The following is a 26,535-nucleotide window of genomic DNA, read 5'->3' on the forward strand; positions in this document are numbered from 1 at the left end:
AAAAATAAATGCTATCATAAGTAAGATTATAACATTTTAGTTGACCCAAACATTCTAACATATTATAAATAACTCAGATAACATTACAAATGATGTAAAACTATGAGGGGATATCACTAGAACAAAGTTTTGAGAAGTGACAGACAACTGCATTTTTTTTGTGATAGCTCAAAACAAGAAAAACGCCATCTTTTAAATTTTCACTAATTTTCCCCCATCGTCCCCCTCCCCATTTGTATTCAATAGGGATGTATATTGAAATTTAGCTCTGGTTACCTTCTCAATCCTTTCACCTTGCAACCCCAGGTGGTCCTGGTCTATGTGAATAAGCAACCTGTTCTGCAGGAGAGTCTTGGCGTCATTGGAAATGGTGCGAAGATCATTGGACATAAAGAATGGAGCTGCCAGCATTGCCCAGAGAGCTAATTGTGATTTGGACTGGTCATAGTTCAGGCCAAAGTCACCGACAATCAACTGAAAACAATAGACGGTGCAAAAGATCATTCAGGTGCTTGTTAATCCAAGCCTCTAAATATTACATTTTGTCACATGAAAGGTGAATCTATTTCACCTTCCCCAACGCACACTTTTTTCCCCAAAACAATACATACAGCAAAAGTTAAGGGGCAAGAGATAACGAGGTGTGGAGCTGGATGAACACAGCAGGCCAAGCTACATCAGAGGAGCAGGAAAGCTGACGTTTCGTATGACATTTCCCGAGGTTGGGAACCCTGATGTGATAGTTTGGATTAGTAACGTATCATGATTAATAGACAAAAGATATTTGCCCATTGTCTAAGCCAATAAATGCACCCCACAATGTGATGTATACACATCAGCTATCTCTGCTGTTGTGATTGTGGGTCTCAGAAGAGGTTGTGCGTATGATAGGTTCTAGTTAGGCTAACACCGACCATGTCAATGGTTGTAAAAGACCATTTGATTCACCAAAATCTTTTAGGGAAGGAAATCTGCCATCCCAGCAATGTAGTTGACTGCCTTCTAAAATCGTCTTAGCAAGCTATCTTTTGGTAAGATTACCTTCTATTTAATATTCAGCTATTTACACTATGAAGGTTAGTACTATATTTAACTGTCCCCAAAGCCTGCTGTCATGTCAACTTATACAATACTACCCATATAGGCTGATTATTTACATACTTGAGTAGTAAATTTTTACTCTATACTATAAAGACACCTTGTTTTTTTAAAAATCAGGACACTACAGTCTGGATACAATTCCTTCCCTAAATGCCACATGCCAGTTCCCAACTGGTGGAGCTCCCACACTGTGTGTGCAAATTCTGCCAACTAGATGGAGAAATCAAATGCAGCACTTCATAAGATAACAAGGTGTAGAGCTGGATGAACACAGCTGGCCAAGCAGCATCAGAGGAGCTGGAAGGCTGACATTTCGAGCCGAGACCCTTCTTCAGAAAATGCTCTGTAGTGCATCATATTTTCTCTTTCTCAATGAAAAATAAGGGACGGAGTGTGAGTGTGTTCTCTGCTGCGGACTAAAACTCAAACTGTTTCAACGTGTGCATTGGTTGTACCATATCTGGATCATTCCACCGTCCAGGGCCTGCAGCCGGCTGTAATATTCTCTGGTTGTCTCCAAACCAATTTATAATTGTTAGCACAGTATTCCACGAGTCATCAATGTCTTCATAATTTCTCCAGAGATTACAGAATTCCCCAATCAGTGTGTAATTCACCTTTTCCGAAGAAGGGTCTAAGCCTGAAACGTCAGCCTTCCTGCTCTTCTGATGCTGCTTGGCCTGCTGTGTTCATCCAGCTCTATACCTTGTTATCTCAAATTCTCCAGCATCTGCAGTTCCTTCTACCTCTGCAGCACTTCATAAGTTGGGAGAAGCCACACTTTTTATAAAAACCAGAAGAACTGGGCATGCTTTAAATCAGGAACAAAAACAAAGTTGCTGGGAAAGCTCAGCAGATCTGGCAGCATCTGTGGAGGAGAAAACAGAGTTAACGTTTCGGGCCCAGTGACCCTTCGTCAGAACTGCCAGACTTGCTGAGCTTTTCCAGTAACTTTGTTTTTGTTCCCCACTTTTTCTGGCTGGTTTACAAAAGCGAAGGGAAAGAAGCTGGACATAGAACATAACAGCACAGTACAGGCCCTTCAGCCCTCGATGTTGTGCCGACCTGTCATACCAATCTGAAGCCCATCTAACCTACACTATTCCATGTACATCCATATGCTTGTCCAATGACGACTTAAATGTACCTAAAGTTGGCGAATCTACTACCGTTGCAGGCAAAGCGTTCCATTCCCTTACTACTCTCTGAGTAAAAAAACTACCTCTGACATCTGTCCTTATATCTTTCACCCCTCAATTTAAAGCTATGCCTGCTCGAGCTCGCCGTCGCCATCCTAGGAAATATTGTTTTGGGGAAAAAATGTGGAGTGGGGAAGGTGATAAAGAAATTTTAAAAATGCTTTTGCTGAAGTGGGAGGGTGGTGAGAAAGAAAAAAAAACCAAGGGGATAGTGGAGGATTGAAGTTGTATGGAAGAGAGGCAGGAGAATAACTGAGAACTTTCACAGAATACATAATTTGATTCTCAAAACGCAGGGAAGAATCAATTCAGAAAATGCCACATAAAGTCATAATAAATCAATCCCTTACCACGAATTGTGTGTGACATTGCTTCACACCTAGACTGTTATGCCACAACACATCGTCTGACTGTGAGGAATACTAGCCACACAACAAATACTTTGTGTCTGTCACTGAATTTGTTCCTTCAATTGTACTAAAACAGTTTGCAAAATAATTATTTGTTTTGGACTGTGCATTCCTAAACTCTGTCCAATTTCTGTCTCGCTCTGTAGTGCATCATATTTTCTCTTTCTCAATGAAAAATAAGGGACGGAGTGTGAGTGTGTTCTCTGCTGCGGACTAAAACTCAAACTGTTTCAACGTGTGCATTGGTTGTACCATATCTGGATCATTCCACCGTCCAGGGCCTGCAGCCGGCTGTAATATTCTCTGGTTGTCTCCAAACCAATTGATAATTGTTAGCACAGTATTCCACGAGTCATCAATGTCTTCATAATTTCTCCAGAGATTACAGAATTCCCCAATCAGTGTGTAATTCACCTAAAGGGATGGAGCATTGAAAGAAAATGTTTTGTATAATGACAGGTAGAGAAGCAAAGCAATTGGGTACTCACCTTACAATCATAGCATCTTGTGTTTATATAGCACCTTTAATATAATGGCTATATTTATATTTGCATCAAAAAAACGAGAGCGAGAGGTAGCAGGGCAAAATGTTTAGTGGGGAATACCCAGGATTAGACAATTAAAGGCATGGCTGTCAAAGGGGCAGCAATAAAAAGTGAGGATGGGCATGAGGCCAGAATTGGAGCACAGCACAGAGTATTATAGAGACTGAGCAGGTTACAGAGATTAGCCAGGGGTTGAGACCATGAAGGGATTTGAAAACAAAGACAAAAACTTTATACTCAAAGCTTTAACAGACTGTGAGTCAAATTACATTGGCAATCACTGGGATAATGATTGAATGAGAGAGTTGGGATATCATTATCAAAATTTTGAATGAATTCACGCAATAAGTAGCTTTGACTTTCTATCATGGAGTCGGGAATTTAGTTTCACCCTGAAGTCGCCTTATTAAATGCTACGCAACTATTCTTCACATTGATAGAAGCTATTAAACTTAATGATGTGTCCAATGGTCCATTTCTGGGAAAGCTTAAGACTGAATGGTGAGAGGCAGAGCTGCATTAGTAACGTCTCTAGATTAACAATCTGGAGCCCAAGTATTATTGGGCATGACTTTGAATCCTACCACGTCAGATGGTGGATGTTTGAATTAGAAGTTTAGAATTCAAAGCTAGGTTCAGATGGGATTTTATAACAATCTGCCATCCTTACCTGATCTGGCCAACGTGTGACTCCAGGCACAAAGAAATCTGGTTGACTCTTAACTTACCTCTAAAATGACTCTAGCAAACCAATCAGATTAAGAAAAAGATATAACACGGTGTGGAGCTGGAGGACCACAGCAGGCCAAGCAGCATCAGAGGAGCAGGAAAGCTAATGTTTTGGGTCTAGACCCTTCTTCAGAAATTAAGGGGCAACTAGGGATGGGACAATATAATGCCCATGTCCCATGAATGAATGAAAAATTAAATGACTAAGGCCTCAATTATAAAGAGGCATTTTGGAGTGATTCTTAAAGAATGGGAGAGAGTGAACAAAATGAAGAAATTCAACATTAAAACATTGAAAATTAAGATTGTGATGACCAAGATGGACTGGTTGATTGGTGAGGGGCTCAAAACAAACATTTTATAGGGGTCCAAACAATTTGACTTTAGCATGCTCAAGTATGGGAACTGTTCATTTTTACATACTCATCTGAAACTACTTATCACTGATGTGAAAAAGATGGAAGTGATGAATTATCAAAGGAATACAAGCAAAATGCTGATGCTGGGGATCTGAAATAAAAACAAAATGCAGAAGGTGCTAAGGCTCCCATTAAAATAGGGGTGGACAATAAATGCTGACCCAGCCAATGAAGCCCACATTCCATAAATGATTATTTAAAAAACTCATCAGCTCTGCCCTCATTGCTGCTGAGAGAAACAGCAGTAACATTTCAAGACCAATAACTCTTCAAAGTTTGGTTCTGAAGAATAGTCAGTTTGGACTTCAAGTCTTAAATCTATTTCCTCTCTCTACAGATCTGCTGGACACATTAAGCTTCTTCTGCACTTTTGAATCATATAAATACTAAAATATGGAAGCAGGCCATTCAGCCCATTGAAAACCCACCAACCCTCCAAAGAGCATCCCACCCAGGACCTCCCTCCCTCCCCTACGGCCATGGCCAATCCATCTAAGCTGCACATCTTTGGACTGCAGGAGGAAACCCACATGTAGAGAATGTGCAAACTTCACGCTGACAATCACCTGAAGCTGGAATCGAACCCAGGTCCCTGGCACTGTCAGGCAGCAGTGCTAACAACTAGGCCACCATCCCGCCTGCCTTCTGATCACTGAAAGAAGCTGCACTTTCTCAGCGTGTCTGTAATTATTGCCCTTACTTAGAAAAGAACGCCTTCCTTCCAGGCTCGAAAAGATAGTGGCAGGGAAGGCAATGGTTTAGTGGTATTATCACTGGACTGTTAATCCAGAGGCCAGACAACATTCTGGGGACCTGGGTTTGAACCCTGCCAGAACAGATGGTAGAATTTGAATTCATTAAAATATCTGGAATTAAAAATCTAATGATAACTGTGAATCCATTGTTAATTGTCAGGAAAAGCTCATCTGGTTCACTAATGCCCTTTAGGGAAGGAAGCTGTCATCATTAGCTGGTGTGGCCTACATGTAAATCCAGACCCACAGCAATTTGGTTGACTCTTAACTGCCCTGTGGGCAATTAGGGATGGGCAATAAATGCTGGCCTAGCCAGTGACACCCTCATTCCATGAATGACTAAAGAATAAAGAAAAACCTCCCATGAAGACCTCTGCAGTCTCATCATATTGGTGATCTGCTGGCAAGTGAAAAGAAGAAAATGGGCCAGTCAACAACTCTGGGCTGTATCACCACTGTATCACAGGCACAAGCATGTAACAAAGTCACCACCTCGTTAAGATATTAACAGAGGGAAACAAAAGGCTTCTTTCTCCCACCTTGGGTGGTAGGCCAAATTCGTAAGCTGGCCAGCTACAAGAATATATGATTGGCCTTCCTGTGGCATTGAGAGCATGGCTCATCTTTGGATAACCTAAGGAACAGAATATTGAAATGAGACCTGGAAAAATGAAACAGTCATCATCAAAATATTGGCATGTTTCAGAAGCAGAATATTCAATAGCATAATACAATTGAAAAGACTTACACAAGAATATTCCTACTGTGTTATGGGCAGCACTACTTAATAATCTTCAAATAACAGTTTAGGAGGGTCATTCGTCTTGAGTAAAGAAGAAAATTGTGGGTCAGAGGGTATAAACAGCTTGGTACTGCTTAATTTTGCATTTCTGCTGTGAGTTTATAGAAGGCATTGGAACAGCAATTTCTCCCAATTATCGAAATCACAACCGTGAATTGAGTGTGAAGTTGGAATGTAGTCTCAATCTTTATTAACTTTATCTTTCTTTTTTTTGGAAACTGTTAAACAGACTGAGGTCAACATGTTGAATTTGGCAGCAAAAGACTTCCAAAGGATTTAGCACAAACATAACATTTACCTTTCCTTCTGGCCATGCTCCTTGTCCAGAAGATAACACCCCAATGCAGAAGAACACAGCTCTGTTTTATTTTTCTTGTTTTTAAGTATGTGGGAATGTTAGCATACACAACCAAACACTTTTATTCCCATCAGCAAATCACCTCCAGTATTTTTCACCCATTAACCACCACCAATAAGCAAGCCCAACTCTTTTTGTTTTAGTATTCAGATATGCTTTTACAATTAACTGAATGGTTTTGTTTCCATCATCAGTCACCTGTGGTATTTTCTATCTATTAATCATCGCTAGTAAGTCACCCAAGATTTCCAATTGATTAATTTGCATGCAAAACCCATTAAGGGCAATTTGGGCCACCAAAGATGAGGGAGAGATAGGGGGCTAAATCAAAATGGATATAGGAGGGGAGGTAAAGCACTGTCTTGTGAGTATTGGTGAGTACCCAGCTCATTTCTTTTTATATATGAACCCAGTTCTTGATATTTTCTATATCAATCTGCTCAGTGTTATTATTACACACCTCTGGAGCTGGTGGGACTTGAACCTAGGCCTCCTGGCTAAAATGGAGGGAAGCTACCCACAGCGTCAGCAGACCCAGGTGAATGCAGCTCTTTTTCTTCTTCTGAATGCAGCTTCTTTTTCACATCCAGAAGTTTTATCACACACAACCAAACAACTTTCCCAACACCAAATTACTGTGACTTCTTATTTTGTTGTTTCTCACTATTAACCACCACCAGTAATCACCGGTGCAGTCAATTAGAAGTTTACGTGCAAAGCCCATTATTGACAAATCGAACCCTCAAAAGTGAAGGGGTGAGTTAGGGAGAGCAGCAAGAAGCTACTTCCCACAGCTACCTGGACTACACCTCCCCTCACCCACCTTCCTGCAAGAATGCATTCCCCTCCTCCCAATTCCTCTGCCTCCGCTGCATCTGCTCCCTAGATGGGGCGTTCCACTCCCAAACATCCCAGATGTCCTCATATGTCAAGGACCGCAACGTCCCCCCTTCGGTGGTCAAAAATATTCTGGACTGCATCTCTTGTGTTTCCCGCACCTCTGCCCTCACACTCCCTGCCCCCGACAAAAACAAAGACAGAATCCCTCTTGTCCTCACATATTACCCCACTAACCTCCCTATCCAATGTATCATTTTCTGCTACCTCCACCATTTACAATCCAACCCCACAACCAAAGACATATTTCCCTCCCCAACCCTATCTGTCTTTCATACAGAACACTCTCTCTGTGACTCACTAGTCCACTCCACACTCCCCACTAGCCCCACCACCCCCGGCACCTTTCCTTGCAACCGCAGGAAGTGCTACACCTGCCCCCACACCTCCCCCCTCACCTCCAATCAGGCACAAAACAAGCCTTTCACATCAACAGAGGTTCACCTTCACATCCGTGGTCTACTGTACTCGCTGCTCCCAATGTGGCCTCTATATCAGTGAGACCAGTCAGAGCTCGGAGACCACTTTGTAGAGTACCTGTGCTCTGTTCATGACAAATGACGGCACCTTCTAAGTCATGAACGATTTCAGCTCCCCCTCCCACTCCCTGGGTGACATGTCCATCCTGGGCCTCCTCCAGTGTCATAGTGATGCCACCTGGAAACTGGAGAAGCAGCACCTCATATTCCACATTAGAACTGAAAGAACTGCGGAAGCTGTAAATCAGGAACAAAAACAAAGTTGCTGGAAAAGCTCAGCAGGTCTGGCAGCATTTGGGGAGGAGAAAACAGAATTAACGGTTTGGGTCCAGTGACCCTTCCTCAGGACTGAAAAGAGCTGCTGAGCTTTTCCAGCAACTTTGGTCTTGTACCTCATATTCCACCTCAGGAGTCGACAACCCAATAGTCTCAATGTGGATTTTACCAGTTTCAAAATCTCCTCATCCCATGGCTAACCCTTCCTCTCATCTCCGCCTCCTTGACTTGTCACAACCGGTCCATCTCCTCTCCTACCAGTCTGCTCCTCCCACCTCACTGACCTATTCCCACCACTCCCCACCTGCACTCACCTGTCACCATCCCACCTACCTTCCCAGCCCCAACCCTTCTCTCTCTATTTCTGAGCTCCCTTCCTCCTCTCCCATTTCTGATTAGGAGTCCAGACCCAAAACGGCACCTTTCCTGCTCTTCTGATGCTGCCTGGCCTGCTGTGTTCCTTCAGCTCCACACAGTGTTAAATGAAAACAGAGTTGGATGAGGAAGTAAAGTACTGTGTCCCGCATAGTGCCCATCTCTCTGTAAAGGCATTGCCAGAATGCAGCTCTTAAATACACAGTCAAACATGCACCACTTGCTCTCAAACAACTTGAGGTGTTCTGTCTTGCCCTTAAAGGGGATTTTATTTCTAACGCTGGTGGAAAAGAAATTAATTCCAGTTTATTTAATGAATGGTTTTCTCCAGCCAGAGTAAGCACAGGGAAGTCCTACAGTGTGGTCTAAAAGTTTGCAGCAAGAACTTAGATCAGACTTGTCCGAAGATGAAAAGATAAAACATCTAGTTGCTGAAATTCTTCTTAAATAAAAGTCACTAACATAATTTGAAGTAAAAGAAACTAACAAATTTAGTGGGGTCATTATTGCCAGTTATTTAAGCTGCCCCCAAAAAGGATTGGTTTGTGTTGGGTGGGAAGTTAAAATATTGGCAAGATCAAACTTGACATAAACTACCTTTAACCCAGCCGCCTTCGGTTTAACGGGACATGGGACAGGATCAGCTGACCAATTTGGTCTCAGAGTACCAGGTCATTTGTTGCAAGCTGTTAAGCAGCCTGCACCCATTTTATTACACTTTCTACGTGTAACTGCTGTTATTTGCATTTCCTTGGTCCCTGGGACCCTGCTGGGTAACAAGAGTGAAAAACGCTGGATAGTGATAGCATTGCTGGTGGGTCAGGAGAAGCTGAAGGGTTTTCTTTTCTCTCCAGGTCCAACAGGCTAATCTTGGAAATGCAACACTCCCACCCCATCTGCATACTGTGTCTGACCTTCTCCATCTCCAGGATCTTCAAGCCATAATCAGCCACTCCCTGTAGTTCCCCCTCTGAGTCCCTCATGATCAGCAATATCCCACTTCCTCCTGGAGCTGTCATTTTCCTTAATTAACCCGCAATTACCAGCAGACCCCTACCGCCATCCCCTCAGACCACCTCAAATCATTCTTTAATGACCTTCACATCCAGTCTGGTAGTCTCCCCATCCTTTGTTGTAGTATTACAGGGGCAGTCAGCTGGATCATCAGGCTAATGTTCTAGGGATAAGGGTTCAAATCCCATGAAGACAGACTGTGAGATTCGAAACTCATTTTTTAAAAAGCTATCATAAGGGCAACCATGCCAACATGATCAACTGTGAAAAATACTAACTGGTTTGATAATGGAGCATGGATAGTGTGAACAGCCAAGATAATTTCCCTACTGTGGGAAGAGCCCAAAATTAGGGGGCTTAGGTTTAAGGTGAGAGGGGAAAGATTTAAAAAGGACCTGAGGAATAACATTTTCACGCAGAGTGTAGTGTGTGCATGAAACGAGATGCCAGAGGAAGTGGTAGAGACTCGTAAAATTACAACATTTAAAAGGCATCTGAATGGGTTTATGAATAGGAAGGGTTTAGAGGGATATGGGCCAAGCACTAGCAAATGGGACAAGGTCAGACTGGGGTGTCTGGTCAGCGTGGATGAGTTGAACAAAGGATCTGTTTCTGTGCTGATGACTGTTGTTTGGGGACGGCAATCTGCCACCTTTGCCTGATCTAGCCTATATATGACTCCCAACCATGGCAAGGTGGTTGACTCTTGACTGCCCCCTGGGCAATAAATGCTGACTTGGCCAGTGGTACTCAGCATCCCATGAATGTATAAAATAAAGCCACTCAGTGGGCACCCAGTTATGTCAATCATGCTAGTTTATCTGGCTTAGCCACTGACAGTTGAGCACGCTTTGGAATTAAAACTCTGTGATATTTGTGGTGACCTGCACTTTGGATTTTCTCAAATACATTTCACTCCATTCCATATCTCACCCTCGTAAATACCTGGGACCATGCAATTTCAAACTGAGGGAGCAGACGGAGGACAAATGAAGGAAATTTAAATGTCCTGAAATGCCTCAACGGAAATAGATTTGAGAATAAGGAAGTGACTTATTACTTTCATTACGGAAGACTTTCAGAATTGGTGTGTAGTTTTAACAACCCCATAACAAGGTTGAAAGATCTTGCCAACTCAGTAAAGGCTAAAGAATGTGACTTTTGCAACTTCTGTTCCTTACATAAGTTATCAGCACAATACCATTAACAATGTAGCTTAGTAACGGAATTGATAACAATATTTAGAGAGGGAGAAAATACTCATCATATGCAAATATTTTATATAAGGGAAGGGGTTATCTGTTACTTAACAGCTCTTTGTTTTCAAAATGTTTTGAAATGTAAACATCTTTCTAGGAATTTTCTCTCCTCCTTTACATACCACAGAATGCCTACAGTGTGGAAGCAGGCCGTTCAACCCTTCAAGTCTGCACTGACTCTCAACAGAGGATCCCACCCATCCAAACCCACCCTATCACTGTAACCCCACATCACCCACGGATAGCCCACCTAGCCTGCATATCCTTGGACACTATGGGTAACTTATCGTGGCCAATCCACCTCACCCGCACATCTTTGGACTGTGGGAAACCGGAGCACCCGGAGGAAACCCTTGTAAACACGGGGAGAATGTGCAAACTCCACACAGACAATTGCCCCAGGGTGGAATTGACCCTCAGTCTCTGGCACGGTGAGGCTGCAGTGCTAACTACTGAGCCACCCTGCTGCCCTCTGAAATTGTTTCCCGTTTCCGTGACCCATTCTCCCATAACAGTCAGTTACCTTGCGCAAGCGACCATTATTTATTAGAGGGTATTACACAGCCAGAAGTAAATCTACCCTCCCCTCCACAACCATGCCCCCAGTTCCCCACATCCAATGCCAACATTCATGTTTTTAGCAGAGGTCACTGAATAGGAGACAAAATGAGAAATGGGTATGCTGATTCCAACTGTCTTCATCCCAGAACAATTCTAAATGCTCGTAGCAAACCAAGACTAGCTCACTCACTGCAGCCCAGGAATTGGAGCTGGGACATAGCTGGGCTGGAGACTGAACTTTTTGACCAGTGAATTTTTAGCAAGACTCTTTTCATCCTAATCCCTATTAATTCGGTTTTCAAAATGGTGAATGGACTTCTGAAGGGAAGGAATTCCAAATTCAAGTCATGATGTTCCAACTAAAACAAAATTGAGACAACAATGGGATAGAATGTGTTTCATATCAAATCGTAGAATTATGATTAGGCAGAAGGAGTCCATTCAGGATGGGATGGGATAATTGGACAATTGTGTTTTTTCTATGTCTTTGTGTTTGAATCTGAAATGTATAGAGTGTCAGTGGTCAATATAACCCTAACCATATCATAAGATAAATTTTATATTCAGCAGCCCCTTACACAGCATCTCCCACATACTCAACAAAATCGATTAAATGACGCAGTACAATTACAAGATCTCATGAGATATCATACCAATTGCTTTCTCCGTGGAGTTAGAGTTGCAGCCATCAAACTTCAGCATGTCTATTTCCCATTCTGCAAATGTCTTGGCATCAGTGTCAACTTTCTCCAGTGTGGTACCAGGAAACCCACCACAGGTCGCAATACCGAGGTCCCCATAAATCCCTAGTTTCAGCCCTTTAGAATGAACCTATCACAAACAATGCAGATCAACAAATAAATAACTCAAACTGCCAGGATAAAGCATGAGTAATTTTTTTTCCACTTTATCAAGTTCCATTTCTGCATTTTTACTTAGAAAATTTTGCATACCTCAGGCAGTGAGTTAAGGATACAGTTTTTTTTCGTTGTTCTCATTCTGGAAACAAAATGCACTTTACTTTTTTTAAGGGGTGCTTTCTTGCTATCACTAAATGTTTTCCCAAGCAATTGTGGCCACATGGTTGTTCACAAAAACATTAGTGTAAAATATCTCATGAGACTAAACCTCAACATCTTACAAAGGACTAGCGTCACAAATGGTCAATGGCTATTAAATGATGAGTGATATTTCATGCTTCTTACTTCCTGCTTTGCTGTCTGTGAGAATTCTTCAATGTGCTTGGTTCATCAGTCTGCCTGCAACGTTTCTGCTTGCAAGCTGCTGTCCTATTGACATTGGAATGGATAAAATCTATGTGCTCATTTTTACCAGACACTATTTCAGCTTCTTACCTGGCCTCAAAAGTGAAGCAAAAACAATGACTTGAATTTGTGTTTGTGATGTCAATTAAATTGTCAGGACGCACTATCGTTTTCGCGTGAAAATTATAGCAATCCCTGGCATACGCATCTCAGCTATTGTGGAAATAACCCATTTCTCCACAGTTTGCTGTTGCAGTTCTCACAGAGGCAATCAACATAGAATCAATGGTTTGACAATAAATCAAACATTTTATGCACTATTCACATTGTAAACTCCAGCAAAAATGTTAAACTTGATTCATCAGGAGTAACTGAACTTAAATATTGAACCGAATCACACTTTTACTTCTGAACAACATATCTGGCAATGAAAAAGAAATTATACGTGTGGACTATAGTTCACTATAAAAAAATATAAAAAGTGCATAACTTTTAAAATGATAAAACTGATTTAAGTTAATGATGATCCATTTTTCTCCTTAACATTCATATGTATATTCCATTTTCTCTCTCTGTAAAAGAATTACTATGTGAATGGTATTTCATGCTTTTTACATCCTACTTGCTGTCTGTGAGAATTCTTCAATGTGCTTGGTTCATCAGACTGCCTGCAACCGCCCTGCTTCTAAGATGCCATGGACCTCCAATGGTATCAAATTCAAACTGACATTGGAATAGGTAAAGCTATGCGCTGAATTTTACCAGAAATCAGCTAAGTGTCAAATTGTGTTAGGTTTCACAAATGGTTTCTTTCACTGAGGTCAACTGAGATTTTTCAAGCTACTTTCCAAAGCACACCTCAGTACACATGCCCTGTGACCCTGCAACATCCAACTCATTGTATCTTCAGTCTTGCCAGGACCCCTTGAGATTCCTGGCATTATGCCACATTTAAAATAGAGTTGTGCACCAGGTCAAGTGCTGCCAGTCGACTGGTCACTCGCACAGTTTATTGAATTGGCCTTGACATGTCGGGCAGTGCAAAATTGGCACCTTGCTCTGCCAACAGGGATCTGGTGATAGGGTGGTGCAGTGCAGAGACATCCTCTTCCCTCAGGACTGGCACAGGAGACCACACTGACAGCCGCTGCCAACTGGGTCCAGAGCAATATCTATGGTCTGGAAGACTGACCATCAATGTTGGTTAAAGGTCGTTGCCCATTTGACTTGGCGAGGGTAAGCGTCATCATCTTCTCACTGCTACTGCCTACCCAGTCTAACTCTGCACCCACTTCTCAGCAAGGCTCACACTCTCTAACTATTGCCCTGCAACATCTTCCCTCCCTCACTCTCGTCAACCAATGCCCCAGACAACCAACCCTTCCATCATGGCCTCTGTGTTGCCTTTCCAGAAAAAAACCATCCTGACCTGCACCAGCACTGGCAGCTGTGCCAGTCACTTTCATCTCACTCAACCTCTCCCTTTGGTATACGTCTGGAGAAAATGGCCTACGATAAGACAGAAAAGGCTGATAACAGGTAATGGGGTGCCTAATATTTGGCTCCCAATCCCCCCCCCCCCCCCCCCCCCCCCCCCCCCACCCGACAGGTTTAGGATCCTGACTCTGACTATGTGGCGATGCTGATAGCCCCACTTCCTGACAACTGAATGCGATCATTTGTCCATCGCTGCGCTGCTCTCCCATTACCGTCACGGCGAATGGTCTCTTCACACAAAACAATTCCTATCCTTTTCCACAATGCATTCTCTCTTTAGTCCCCTGCAGTGGTATTGACACTATCTCTATGGTTGAGAGGGCAGCGACACATGGCATTACCTCCTCCCTCTCTGAGGAAGAAGCCATGATCCTACAGGCAAGGCTGCCTCCTCCACCAGCTCAGAAACTGGCACATTGAGGGATAGTTTAGGTCCATTAGCATCTGGAACATGTTGGCCATGTTGCCATGTCTCCACAACTAGCTGACGAGGAACTGCACTAGATCACTGGTACTGGGAGGGCTGCCAGAGACCTAGCATCATCTCAGCCCCAGGCAGGAGGGGATCTCATGGGTGTTGACAATGAAGAACTTCACTGAAACACAAAAGCAGACACACAGCAGCAGCTGGCCGATTTGTCCGAGGCACTGGGCAATCTCAGTCAAAGATTGGAGGACTTCACTGATGCTGTCAGCACCATGTTGTCTCTGGTATAGTGGCATCTGACTGCCACCACAGACTGGCTGGTGATTGCTATGCAGAGCCAGGTCCAGCTCTCTCCCAGGGTCTACTGGATACACACATGGACCTGCACCCCCTCACCCTTGTTATTGGTGCTCAGCACCATCAAGTGGGTGTGCAAGGGATCTTGACCTGAGCCCAGGTGCACCTTCCTCACAAGGAGATAGGTCAGCACCAAGAGGCACCTGGCCTAAGAGAACCACACAAAGACGACCAGTAGGCTCCTCTCAGGACACTTCAGATGTGGCTAGGCCTCCTACCTCTCCCCTGCCTGCCACCCTCTGTCCTCCAGCTGTTCAAGCCAAGAAGGATGCATCTGCCTTGGGGACACGAACACGCAACATGTCTGAGCTCTCTATCCATAAACATCCCTGGGGCTGCCCACCGAAATTCCACAGCCAATTGGCTCCACTGTACAGCAGGCTTCGTCATGGCAGGTGTGGACAGCAGCAAAGTCCGGTGGGAGGGAATGGAAGAATTAGCCCTTCTGACGGCTGATCTGTGTGTAGTTCCTTGACTGATTTACTGTGACTCTTCATTCTGGTCGCACTGGACTGACAGGGCTGACCGCGGCCCAGTACATGCACTGGAGTGAGCTGGACACCACACCACTACCACCGCAACCCCACCCCAATCCTGAGCATTTCAAGCGGGCAACTGATTGTGTCCAGGCCCTGACGTTAATATCAGAGGATAACCAGGGCTGCTTGCCTGCAGGATGTCTCCCCGGACTTGATTAAGAACTGCCCTCCCCAAACATTGAGACATGGCCATGTGTTTGCTGTATAAGCAGCAGGTACATGCTACAGGTGGAGAGACTGACATGGTGTAGTTATGTATACCTCTCTGTGGTAACTACATCTCTTCACCACTGACTGTGAAATACGATCCAATTAAAATTATCTCAACGTACTAATATAAACTAACACAAAGAATACTAAAACCAAAGCAAGAACAAAAACAAAGTTGATGGAAGAGCTCAGCAGGTCTGGCAGCATCTGTGAAGGAAAAAGACAGAGTTAACGTTTCGGGTCCAGTGACCCTTCCTCCCTCTGTTTTTTCCTTCACAGATGCTGTCAGATCTGCTGAGCTTTTCCAGCAACTTTGTTTTTGTTCCTGATTTACAGCACCCGCAGCTCTTTCGGTTTTTATTAAAACAAATGCAAACTTGGCATATATCCTTACATATATTAGTCAAATTACAAATTTATGTCAATAAACGTACCCTCGACTTTAAACATATTACAGTTGTTTATAATAATAGTACAAGGAGCATACTTTATACCATGCACTGTCATGCCCTTAAAATGTTCTAATGTAAGTTTTCAACTAGAATATTGGAAAATTGAAATCAGGACTATAAGTCTAAAAGAAATCAGATACTGGATTTTGAATTCTATTTTTTTTCTAAGATCACTAAGAGATCTTGTTCAATATGGCCAATGGGCTAAAGAGTGGCAAATGGTCTTTTAATTTCGATAAATGCATGGTATTGCATTTTGGTAAAGCAAACAAAGACAAGGCTTATACAATTAAAAGTAGGGCATTGGATAGAGACCTTGGTATTCAGGTACATATTTCTTTGAAGTTTACATCACATGTAGACCGAGCAGTTAAAAAGACGTTTAGCATGCTTGCCTTCATTGCTGAGACCTTTGATAAAAGGAGTTGGGACATTATGCTGAGTTTGTACGGGACATTGGTGAGGTTATTTATGAATCGCTGTGTCCAGTTCTGGTCTGCCTGTTAGAAGAAGGCTATTATTAAGCTGGAGATGGTTCACAAACGATTTACCAGGAATGGTGGGTTTGCGTTATAAGGAGAAGCTGGATAAGCTGGGACTTATTTCACTGGAGCAGAGGAGTTTAAGAGGGACTCTACAGAGGTTTATAAAATAGTGGGCGGTATAGAGAAAGTGAATAGTAGCTGTCTTTGCCTAGGGCAGGGATTTCAAGATTAGGACATATTTTTAAGGTGAGAGGAGAGGGATTTTACACAGAGTTGTTCCTGTGTGGAATGAACTTCCAGAGGAAGTGATGGATGCAGGTACAGTTACAACGTTTAAAAAGCATTTAGATAAGTGCATGAATAAGAAATGCTTGGACGGAAATGAGCCAGGCGCAGGCAGGAGGGACTAGTTTAGTTTGGGATTATGGTCAGAATGGACTGGTTGAACCTAAGGGTCTGTTTTCACGCTGTACAACTCTATGCTCAATGAATAAAAGAAATACATTGAAGAACATCAGGTAGTTTGTGAAATGACTGAGCAAGGGACTCTGCCAGGCTACCACTCAACCAGTGATGTTGAAAAAGCATCCTCAATGTTACAATGATTCCTGATATGACAGAAGTTCCCGATATCCCCATTTTCTTCTCCATTTTCATCCTCTTCGTAGGTAGGAGGGAAGTCACCCCTCTTTGCCTCTTAACTGTTTGTCAGGTCATTTGTTTCATATCTTTTTGAATCTAATTCCAATGCATTATGCACTAACTTGCTGCAGGCTTAATAAAGTCAGTGATACTCAGTGTTCTTATCCATTGAATCATCGCTTGCAGCCACAGTGTTTGCGTCACACCAGACAGCAGTGCACTGAAAATAATAAACACGCGTTGTGTGATAGCCCTACTATGGTGTCCACTTGAAATTTGAAAACATCACTCACGTAATCTGCCAGTGCTTTAATGCCATTTGGGAATCGTTCTGGATCTGGTTGAATTTTCCCATTATTATCTCTCATCTTTGCTGACCAGCAGTCATCAATGTTTATGTATTGATATCCCAGATCTTTCCAGCCATCCTCTACCAGCTTATCTGCCATCGACCTAAACAAGCCTTCACTGTTACAGCAAAAAACCAAGAGCATGATTGGTATCAAATTGCTTCATTGACAATTAGGACTTTAATTACTTATTATTAACTTTGTACTCAAGCATAAGGGAAGCTCTGCAGGTCTCTGAGAAAATAAGTCAGAGATTGCCTGATGCGTACATCTGGTGCACAGTAACTTGAAACAATATACTCAGGATTCTCATACAATGACCCAGTTCGTGAGCTCTTGTTCTCAAGCAGGGATGCCTTGGTTTATACTAATTCAAGATGATATGAATTGAGTTGCATCTCTGAATAATAAAAGGTGGTAAAATTTATCGGGTTAGTACCCAGCAAGGAACGAAAACAGAAGTTTCTGGAAAAGCTCAGCAGATCTTGCAGTATCTGTGAAGAAAAAAAAATCAGTTAACGTTTCGGGTCCAGTGACCCTTCCTCAGAACTGTTCTGAGGAGTTACCAGACCCAAAATGCTAACTCTGAATTTTTCTTCACAGATGCTGCCAGACCTGCTGAGCTTTTCTAGCAGCTTGTCTTTTTGTTCCTGATTTACAGCAACCTCTGTTCTTTCGGTTTTTGTTTAGCACCGAGCAAGGAACATTCCTGAACAGTAATTTTGCCAAAGCTTTCCATCTTGTACTCTCAAGACAAATGCAAGAATGGCAAATTTCAAATCGTCACGACAATTTATTCTACAGGAGATTGTCCTAATGAGCGCAAAGTTAAATGACATGTCCCTAAAGTATTCAATTTCTGTGCCACTGACTGTTTGCATAACAATAAATGCATTAGACATCAGATTATATAAAGATTGAATTATCTAAGTTAGTATCACTGCAGTATTCAAAGGATATATAAACCATTTCAACGATCATCCATATCAAACAATGTGTTGCTGTCTGGAAATACATTCCTGACTGCATGCTACCTGCGCAATTTTGATCAAGTGACTGCTAAAGTTAAATAGCAGGTTCTCCAAATTAGACACAGCATAAAAACCAAAAGAATTGCGGATGCTGTAAATCAGGAACAAAAACAAAGTTGCTGGAAAAGCTCAGTAGGTCTGGCAGCATCTGTGAAGGAGAAAACAGAGTTAACGTTTCAGGTCCGGTGACTCTCCCTCAGAACTCCAAATTAGACACCATAATTGTATCAGCTGTTTCATACCGAAACAAAATAGATTTTTATTTCAACCAATGTTCAAAGAAAGTAATTCTGAGAGTTCAAATTGTGATGACATTTGCTGCAGATATTGGAAAATTTGTACATCTGAAAATTTGGTTTAGATACTTGAATATTTATATAATCTGATGTCTAATGCATTTATTGCTATACAAACAGTTGGTGGCAGAGAAATTGAATATTTTAGAGATGTATCATCTCACCTTGCACTCATTAGGACAATCTCCTGTAGAATAAATTGCCGTGATGATTTGAAATTTGATATTCTTGCATCTGCCCTGATGAGTGCAAGATGGAAAGCTTTAGCAAAATTACTGTTCAGAAATGTTCCTTGCTAGGTGTTAACCCAATAAACTTTACTACCTGTTTTATTCAGAGATGAAACTCAATTTGTTTAAAATGCCTGAAGGGCATATAATTAATTGTTCTTCAGAATGTTTGAAAATAATCTTTTAAGAGTTTGCATTAATTTTAAATGAATAAATTGTAATTTTCTTAGATAAAATGGGATATTGGTCCATGTGACTTAGAGATTCTTTGCTTGAAAACAATTTCAATGGGAAGAAAGTTAAAATTTTTGTTTGTTTATTCATTCAGGGGAATGAGGGCATCGCTGGCTAGGCAGCATTTATTGCCCATCCTGAATTGCCCAGAGAACGGTTAAGAGTCAACCACATTGCTGTGGGTCTGCAGTCACATGGAGGCCAGACCAGGTAAGGATGGCAGTTTCCTTCCCTAAAGGGCATTAGTGAAGCAGTTGGGCTTTTCCCCTGACAATCGACACACAGTCATCAGTAGAGTCTTAATTCCAGATATTTATTGAATTCAAATTCCACCACCTGTCATGGTGGGATTTGAACTGGGTTCCGCAGAACATTATCTGGGCCTCTGGATTAACAGTCCACAATGCCTCCCATACTTTAGCTACTTTACCTACTCCCCTATTCCCTTATACCAATCACACGCAGCCACATAAAAGACAGAGAGTTACGTGCAGAGGAGTTGGAGGATAAATGTGATCAGTGCATAAGTTCAGGAACAAAGAGAAAACAGAAGCCAGGAGAGAAAAGGCAGATAGAGCCAGAAAGTGAAAAAAAACGGAATTCATATAAACAGAAGCCGGTAAAACACTCTATAAAAGGTTTTGTTTACTGTTTTGCACTAATAACACATGCGGAGTTCCAGACACATTGGGGGAAGCAACGTATTACTAAGCTAATAGCGTCTGAACCCTAATAGTGGTGCGAATAGCTCAGGTATGTGAAGGAGCTGAAGGTTTGAGAGAACCACATCATAAACTGAATATTGTTGATTGTTCAGTTGAAAGGGAACCCTAGAAAACTATTGAATTGATGTGATCCAAATAAGAGGGAGGTCTCATAGGCAAACCCCTGTCAGTGTTAACTGTGTGCAGGAATTTCAGGTGGAAGACAGTTGCCACTGAACAACACTTGAGGGTTGCTTGTTAAGTGGGAAAGTAAGTGATCCTAGGTTTTGGAAACCGAGTTAAAGAGCTTCAGGACTGGACATGTTGCCATTCACACACAGTGATACAAATGTTTGTGGTTGTGTGACTTTGTTCTTTGTTGCATCAACTATTTGAAGTGAAATTTACTTTTCTTTTTAATTTGGAGTATAATCAGACTGTATGTTCATCACGAAATTACATTGGCTCTGATTCATGTTAAATTAAAAGTTACAAATAAAATCTTGGTATTTTTGTTATTTCATTGAATCCCTTTAGTGTATAATCAGGCCATTCAGCCCATTGAGTCCACACTGACACTCCAAAGTGCACCCCACCCAGATCCACCCCAATACCCTATAACTCTGCATTTCCTTTGGCTAATCCACCTAGCCTGTACATCCCTGAGCACTATGGGCAAGTTAGCATGGCCAACGCATCTGGCCTACACATCTTTGGACTGTGGGAGGAAACCCACGCAGACATGGGGAGAATGTACAAACTCCACACAGACAGTCACCCCAAGGCTGGAATTGAACCTGGGTCCCTGGTCATTTCAGGCAGCAGTGCTAACCACTGAGTCACCATGCTGCACAGTGTTCAGGTATCAGCTGACAAATTTTGACAGCTATGTGGCTGGACGGCTGGTTTGTGATGCACAGTGGCACCAACACAGCATGGATTCAATTCCTATACTGGCTGACTGTGCCACGAAGGACTCTCCTTTTCAACCTTTCCTCTTACCTGAGCCGTGGTGACCCTCAGACTAAACCATCACCAGTCGCCTCTCTCGGAGGTCACAGCAGCCCTTTGATCCTCTGGGACTAGGACAGCTTTACCTTTTTTTGTTTGGTAATTTTGATTCATGGTCCCTTCACTGAGATTGAGACAACGCTACACAAAGACATTAAACTTAGTCTGTACCACTTCAGCATATTCTCCCACTGACCAGTGCAAGCACCACTGGCACAGGCCTTGGGAAAGTTCACCCCCTCTCAGATGGGGAAACAGCATACGACTGAAACTGTGAGAAGATCTGTAGAACTAGGAAAACAATAACCCTTGGAAAAATATAAATAAACAATGTGTACCACCATACAAAGGTGAAATCTGTTAAGGACCAAACCAGACCCCTTCAAAATATTTTAAGAAGGTCGCCTAGATCCTAACTTTTTCTTATTTTAAAAGTAGGCATGAAGTCCCAGAGGCAACACAACTGGTCAAACTACTCAACGTTATGTAAAACACAATTTATTTAAACACTACAGTCAAACTATAAACAAAAGAAAGAGGAATTTAGAATACTTAGCAGAATAATAGATATAGTAACTGCTACTAATTGACTGCTCCAACACAGTAACATCCCAGAAACACACCCCTTAGCAAAAAGGAAAATTCAGACATTGATTCTCACATGCAGTTCTCCAATCCAGGAGGAAAAACATCAAGAGAAAATTCTGAGAAAGTACCAGCCAGGAGACATTCACTGAGGCTTCCAACTCTTTTGAGACCCCAAAGGCTTCTGCTTAAAACTGAAGCTCAAACCTAAAAATAAACTAGAAGGCCTGGTCTGTGACGGCTGGCCACATGTGGGCAGCTTCCATTGTTCCAACATTTTTTTAAAAGACCTCACAAATTGTTTACTTGCTTAGAGATAGCTCGGTACCTCTGCCTTACAACCTCTCTTCAAACAAAAGGAACAAAATAAAGTGACAACATTGTCACAAATTGTAACATACCACTGCAGAGCACGGAAAGCTAGCTGATCTAATACATATTTTAGGAGTGCAAATTCAAACCCTGGTGTGTCTGCCTGTTTTGTTGCCTCAAACATGCTGATTACTGGGTGGAATACCTGACATCATTAAATGTTCTTTACTAAATAAGGGGAGAAATAAATTCAATGATGTAAATTGTGCAGCTGGTCAAAACCTGCATAGCTAGATAGGAAGTGGGATGGTTTAAAAATGGGAGGACGGAGGGCAAAAAAAAAACAGAAAGGTTACAGAATTGACCGGCATCAGCTACTTTGAAATACATACCTAATACAGTTGTCAGGATACTGTTTGCAATCTATGGTACATCTGAAGCGCTCCCAGGATATCCACCCCATTGGGGGTGTTCTTGCCAAGCCATTATCCAGAGACATGCTTGGCCCAGCTAGTATGAGTAGGAAGGATATGAAGAGAGAAAGTATTCTGCAATTCATTAAGAATCTTCCTGGGAAGAAAAAAATGACTTATTAGCTACCTTAGCTTTCGGACCAATTAATACATTTCTTTCAGTTTAATGATTAGATTGTTACAAGAATGTTTCATTTGAAATGAATAAATGTTCAAGACAACTTTAAGAAAAACAACTTGCCGAAATTTATTATTCGAATATATATCACAACTTTGTACTGACTTATACAGACAAAGGACACAGGAAAGAACAAAAGATGTCCAACTTTCTTCAAAATTTCCTCATTTAGTTCACCGCGGGATCATTTTGACTTTAGTAAATTTTCCTTTCTAATATCAAAAACTTTTGCGTGGGTTCAAACAGAGTATCCACCTTCCTAACCTATCCCCTCGACCCCATCAAGCAACAAGTTACTCCAGGTACTGTTGCAAAAATGTAACTTTGCCCTGTAATGAGAGTTCATTCTTTTGTCTCCACCCCAGCGTGATATAGTGTTCCTTATTGTGATTCATCATTTTCTGCCCGATTAGGCCAAATGTAACACATTCCAGAAGATGAGGCATCATTTGTTGCTATTGCTAATAATATCAGCGATGCTTTATAGATATCCACCTGTGGTCAAAGAGGGCTATGCACTTCCAGTCAGCCAGTGTTTTATTCCCTGTTCGAGTTCCTGACTGCTGTCTCCCTGGCACAATTTGATCATGATCCTTCAAAACAAAAATGCAAAGAAATATTGACGACGAGTTTGAAGACCAAAATGGAATACAACTCCACCACCCCCCACTCCCCCTCCGACATGTCCGTCCTTGGCCTCCTCCAGTGTCGCAGCGACTCGGAACGCAAATTTGCGGAACAACACCTTATCTTCTGCCCGAGCACCCTACAGCCCGAAGGACCCAACACTGAGTTCCCCAATTTCAAATATCATTCCCACTCATCCCTGGCTCCTTTCTTGGGCCCTGCCTCCTCCCTTCCATTCTATTCCATTTTATGACCCTCCCTTCCAGACCAGATTCATCCCTCCTCTTGACAAACCAGGTTGTACCTACCACCAGTGTCTACCTATCACCACCATTCCGCTATCCCCACCCCACACTCTCTCTCTATCTGCAGCTCCCCCTACCCGCACATCCAGACCTGAAGAAGGGTAATAAACTGAAACATGGACTACTCCTTTCCTCCAGATGCTGCCTGGCTTGCTGTGTTCTTCCAGCCTCCTGTTTGCCTCCCTTGGACTACAGCTTTTGTCTTGCCCAAAATGCTTTGAAGTGCCCTCAGATCGTCTTGCATGGACTGATAACTGGCAGGAAAGGATCTCAAACTCTATTCGTCTTATGTTTAGCCAATGCAAAGTTCAGACATGCAGGACAACTTGGTGGAATTGCTACTCATCTTTCTCCCACCAGGTAGAAAAAGGTAAACTATTTCCACTGGTTGGAGATTCTAGAACTAGGGGGTATAGTCTGAGAATTAAAGCCAGACTGTTCAGGAGAGATGATAGGAAACAATTTTACACACAAAGGGTGGTAGAGATTTGGAACTCTCTCCCACAAACAGCAACTGATGCTGGATCAGTTGTTAAATTTAAATCCAAGATAGATCAATTTTTAAGTAAAGGTGCTAAGAGATATGGGCCAATGGCAGGTCTTTAGCATTAGGCCACAGAACAGCCATGATCTCAATGAATGATGGAACAGGCTCAAGGGGCTGAAAGGCCTACTTCTGTTCCTATGTTCAACACTCAGCCAACTGATTAACATTATACAGAGAGGGAAATAAATGTTTGCAGTTTAAAATGTGCAGCTTCTGCTTCCTTGTGTGCTACCATCTTTATTACTGTTCAAACAAGGACAATCAAACGCGACCTCATGTTGTGAATGACATGCCTATTGCTGAGCTGGGGCAGGGGGAAGAGTGGTGATGCTGGGAATGGCTGCTTGAAATGGGAAAGTGTTCTAGTCTATAACCTTTACACCCTTCTTTAGATGATTTTGTGTGCGTGGTTTCAGGAACTTTACACTATAATCCCCCTTATCTAGGACAGATACATTATCATTGGTGCGAATTCAGAGAAGGTTCACCATGCTGTTTGCAGGTAAGGGAGGATTGTCTTATGACAGAGTGAGGAGGTTAGGGCTGTGCTCATTCGAGTTTAAAAGAATGTGAGGTGATCTTTTTGGAACATGCAGGATTTTTAGAGGATTTGACAGGGTAGATTGGGAGAGGTTGTTCCCCCTTGTGGAACAGTCTAGGACCACAGGGAATAATGTCAGAGTAAGGGGTCACCCAGCTAGGACAGAGATGAGGATTATTTTTTACTCTTTGAGGATTGTGAATGTCAAGAATTCTTTACCACGGAAGACTGTCGAGGCTGGGTGGTGAACTATATTTAAGGCTGAGATATGTTTTTAATCAGGATAAGAATCAAAGGCAGGACGATAAGAGTTGAGGTTTATCAGATTGGCCATAGTTTCTGTGAATGGCAGAATTGACTAGATGGACTGAATGGCCTATTTATGCTCCTTTATTTTATGGTCTTCACGTGAAGAGAAAGAAAAATCACAGGAAATCAGATTGTGATGTCACTTAAGTCATTGTGATATCATCAAAGTGGAAAACTCAGAGTTTTAATCTATTTTATTCCCTTTAATGCCGTAAATGAGCCAAACTGTGAGTATGTTATCATAAACTGCGCACTCATTCAACCCCACCCTACCGAACTTATATTAATTTTGGGTTGTTTTGTTCCTTCTCAGTGGGTTTGAGTTTGTGATGTTTGCTGAAATGGGACTTTAACTACAGTAATAATACTTCTCAAAAATACCTCCAACACATGTTGTCCTTGAAGTGCCTGTACAACACACATGTTTTGGATACTCACAACAGTAACTCGGATGATTCACTGTTTACACCGCTACCTGTCCTGTACTTGGTGCCAACTTCACCCGGAAACTGAGACAAAGGGGGCCACACGTCACATTCACAACGTTAACCTCTGGTGGAATCACAATGACGGTCTAAAACGGGAGCAAAAATCCCTCCCCAGCCATACAGCCAAATCCAGCAATTGTAGGTACCGGGTTATAAAAATGTGAGGCCACATTTGTCAGGCTAAATCAGAATCATTTTTTTTCAGCGCTTGTGTGCAAAAGAAATACAACTTTAAACTGACTTTTGAGTCCATGGATTCCAAACCTGTCATTCAAGCTCCTCTTCATTACAATTTGTGATGTGGTGCCCCGGTTGGTTTGTGAGATGGAGAAAGACCTTGAACCGTAACCTGTTGGTGACACTAGCCTGACGTCACCTGGTGATGCTGTGTGATGTCAGGGGAAAGAAGCTTGGGGGGTCTTCTCAGTTACCAAGGGTTGGGGGGCAGGGGGTGGGGTGGGGTTGATGGGTGTGATATGCCACATCCAAACTGGGGCCAGCACGGTGGCTCAGTGGTTAACACTGCTGCCTCACAGCGCTAGGGGCCTGAGTTCGATTCCAGCCCCGGGTGGCTGTCTGTGTGGAGTTCGCATTTTCTCCTTGTACCTTTGTGGGTTTCCTCCTACAGTCCAAGGATCATAGAATCATAGATCATAGAATTCCCTACAGAGTGGAAACAGGCCCTTCGGCCCAACAAGTCCACTTGACCATTTGAGCATCCCAACCAGTCTACTCATCCCTGAATACTATGGGCAATTTTAGCATGGCCAATCCACCCAGCCTGCATATCTTTGGACTGTTGGAGGAAAGTGACGCAGACACAGGGAGAACATGCAAACTCCACACAGGCAGTCGCCTGAGGGTGGAATTGAACCTGGGTCCCTGGTGCCGTGAGGCAGCAGTGTTAACCGCTGAGCCACCATGCCGCTCTAGAATGTGCAGGCTGAGTGGATTGGCCATGCTAAATTGTGCCATCATGTACAAGGATATGCGGATTAGGTAAATTGGCTATGCTAAATTGCCCTGTAACGTCCGAGGATGTGCAGGTCGGATAGATTAGCCATGGCAAACGCACAGTTACAGGGATGGGGTAGGTGACTGGTGTGGGTGGGATGCTCTGAGTGTCAGGCCAGCCTCAATGGGCTGAATGGCCTCTTTCTACACTGTAGGGGTTCATTGATTCTATGAATCTATTAGGAAAGCAAAATACTGCCCATACGACAGATCTGAAATAAAAGCAAAAAGGGCTGGAGAATCTCAG

General features: G+C 42.6%; 1 protein-coding gene across 1 annotated transcript in view; it reads right to left on the minus strand.

Moving 5' to 3' along the window:
- The window catches only part of LOC125462442 (alpha-N-acetylgalactosaminidase-like), a 32,624-nt gene extending 7,097 nt beyond the window's left edge, over positions 1-25,527 (minus strand). Inside the window, exons 1-7 of the mRNA XM_048552496.2 lie at positions 25,505-25,527; positions 22,199-22,354; positions 17,347-17,521; positions 11,833-12,010; positions 5,698-5,792; positions 2,963-3,124; positions 277-474 (exon numbers count right to left, since the gene is read on the minus strand). Coding sequence (XP_048408453.2) covers positions 277-474; positions 2,963-3,124; positions 5,698-5,792; positions 11,833-12,010; positions 17,347-17,521; positions 22,199-22,354; positions 25,505-25,527 — 987 coding nt within the window. The remainder of the gene's footprint in view (positions 1-276; positions 475-2,962; positions 3,125-5,697; positions 5,793-11,832; positions 12,011-17,346; positions 17,522-22,198; positions 22,355-25,504) is intronic.
- Between the last annotated feature and the right edge of the window lie 1,008 nt (positions 25,528-26,535).

This window comes from Stegostoma tigrinum, chromosome 23, assembly GCF_030684315.1.
Source record: "Stegostoma tigrinum isolate sSteTig4 chromosome 23, sSteTig4.hap1, whole genome shotgun sequence".
Lineage (NCBI taxonomy): Eukaryota > Metazoa > Chordata > Chondrichthyes > Orectolobiformes > Stegostomatidae > Stegostoma > Stegostoma tigrinum.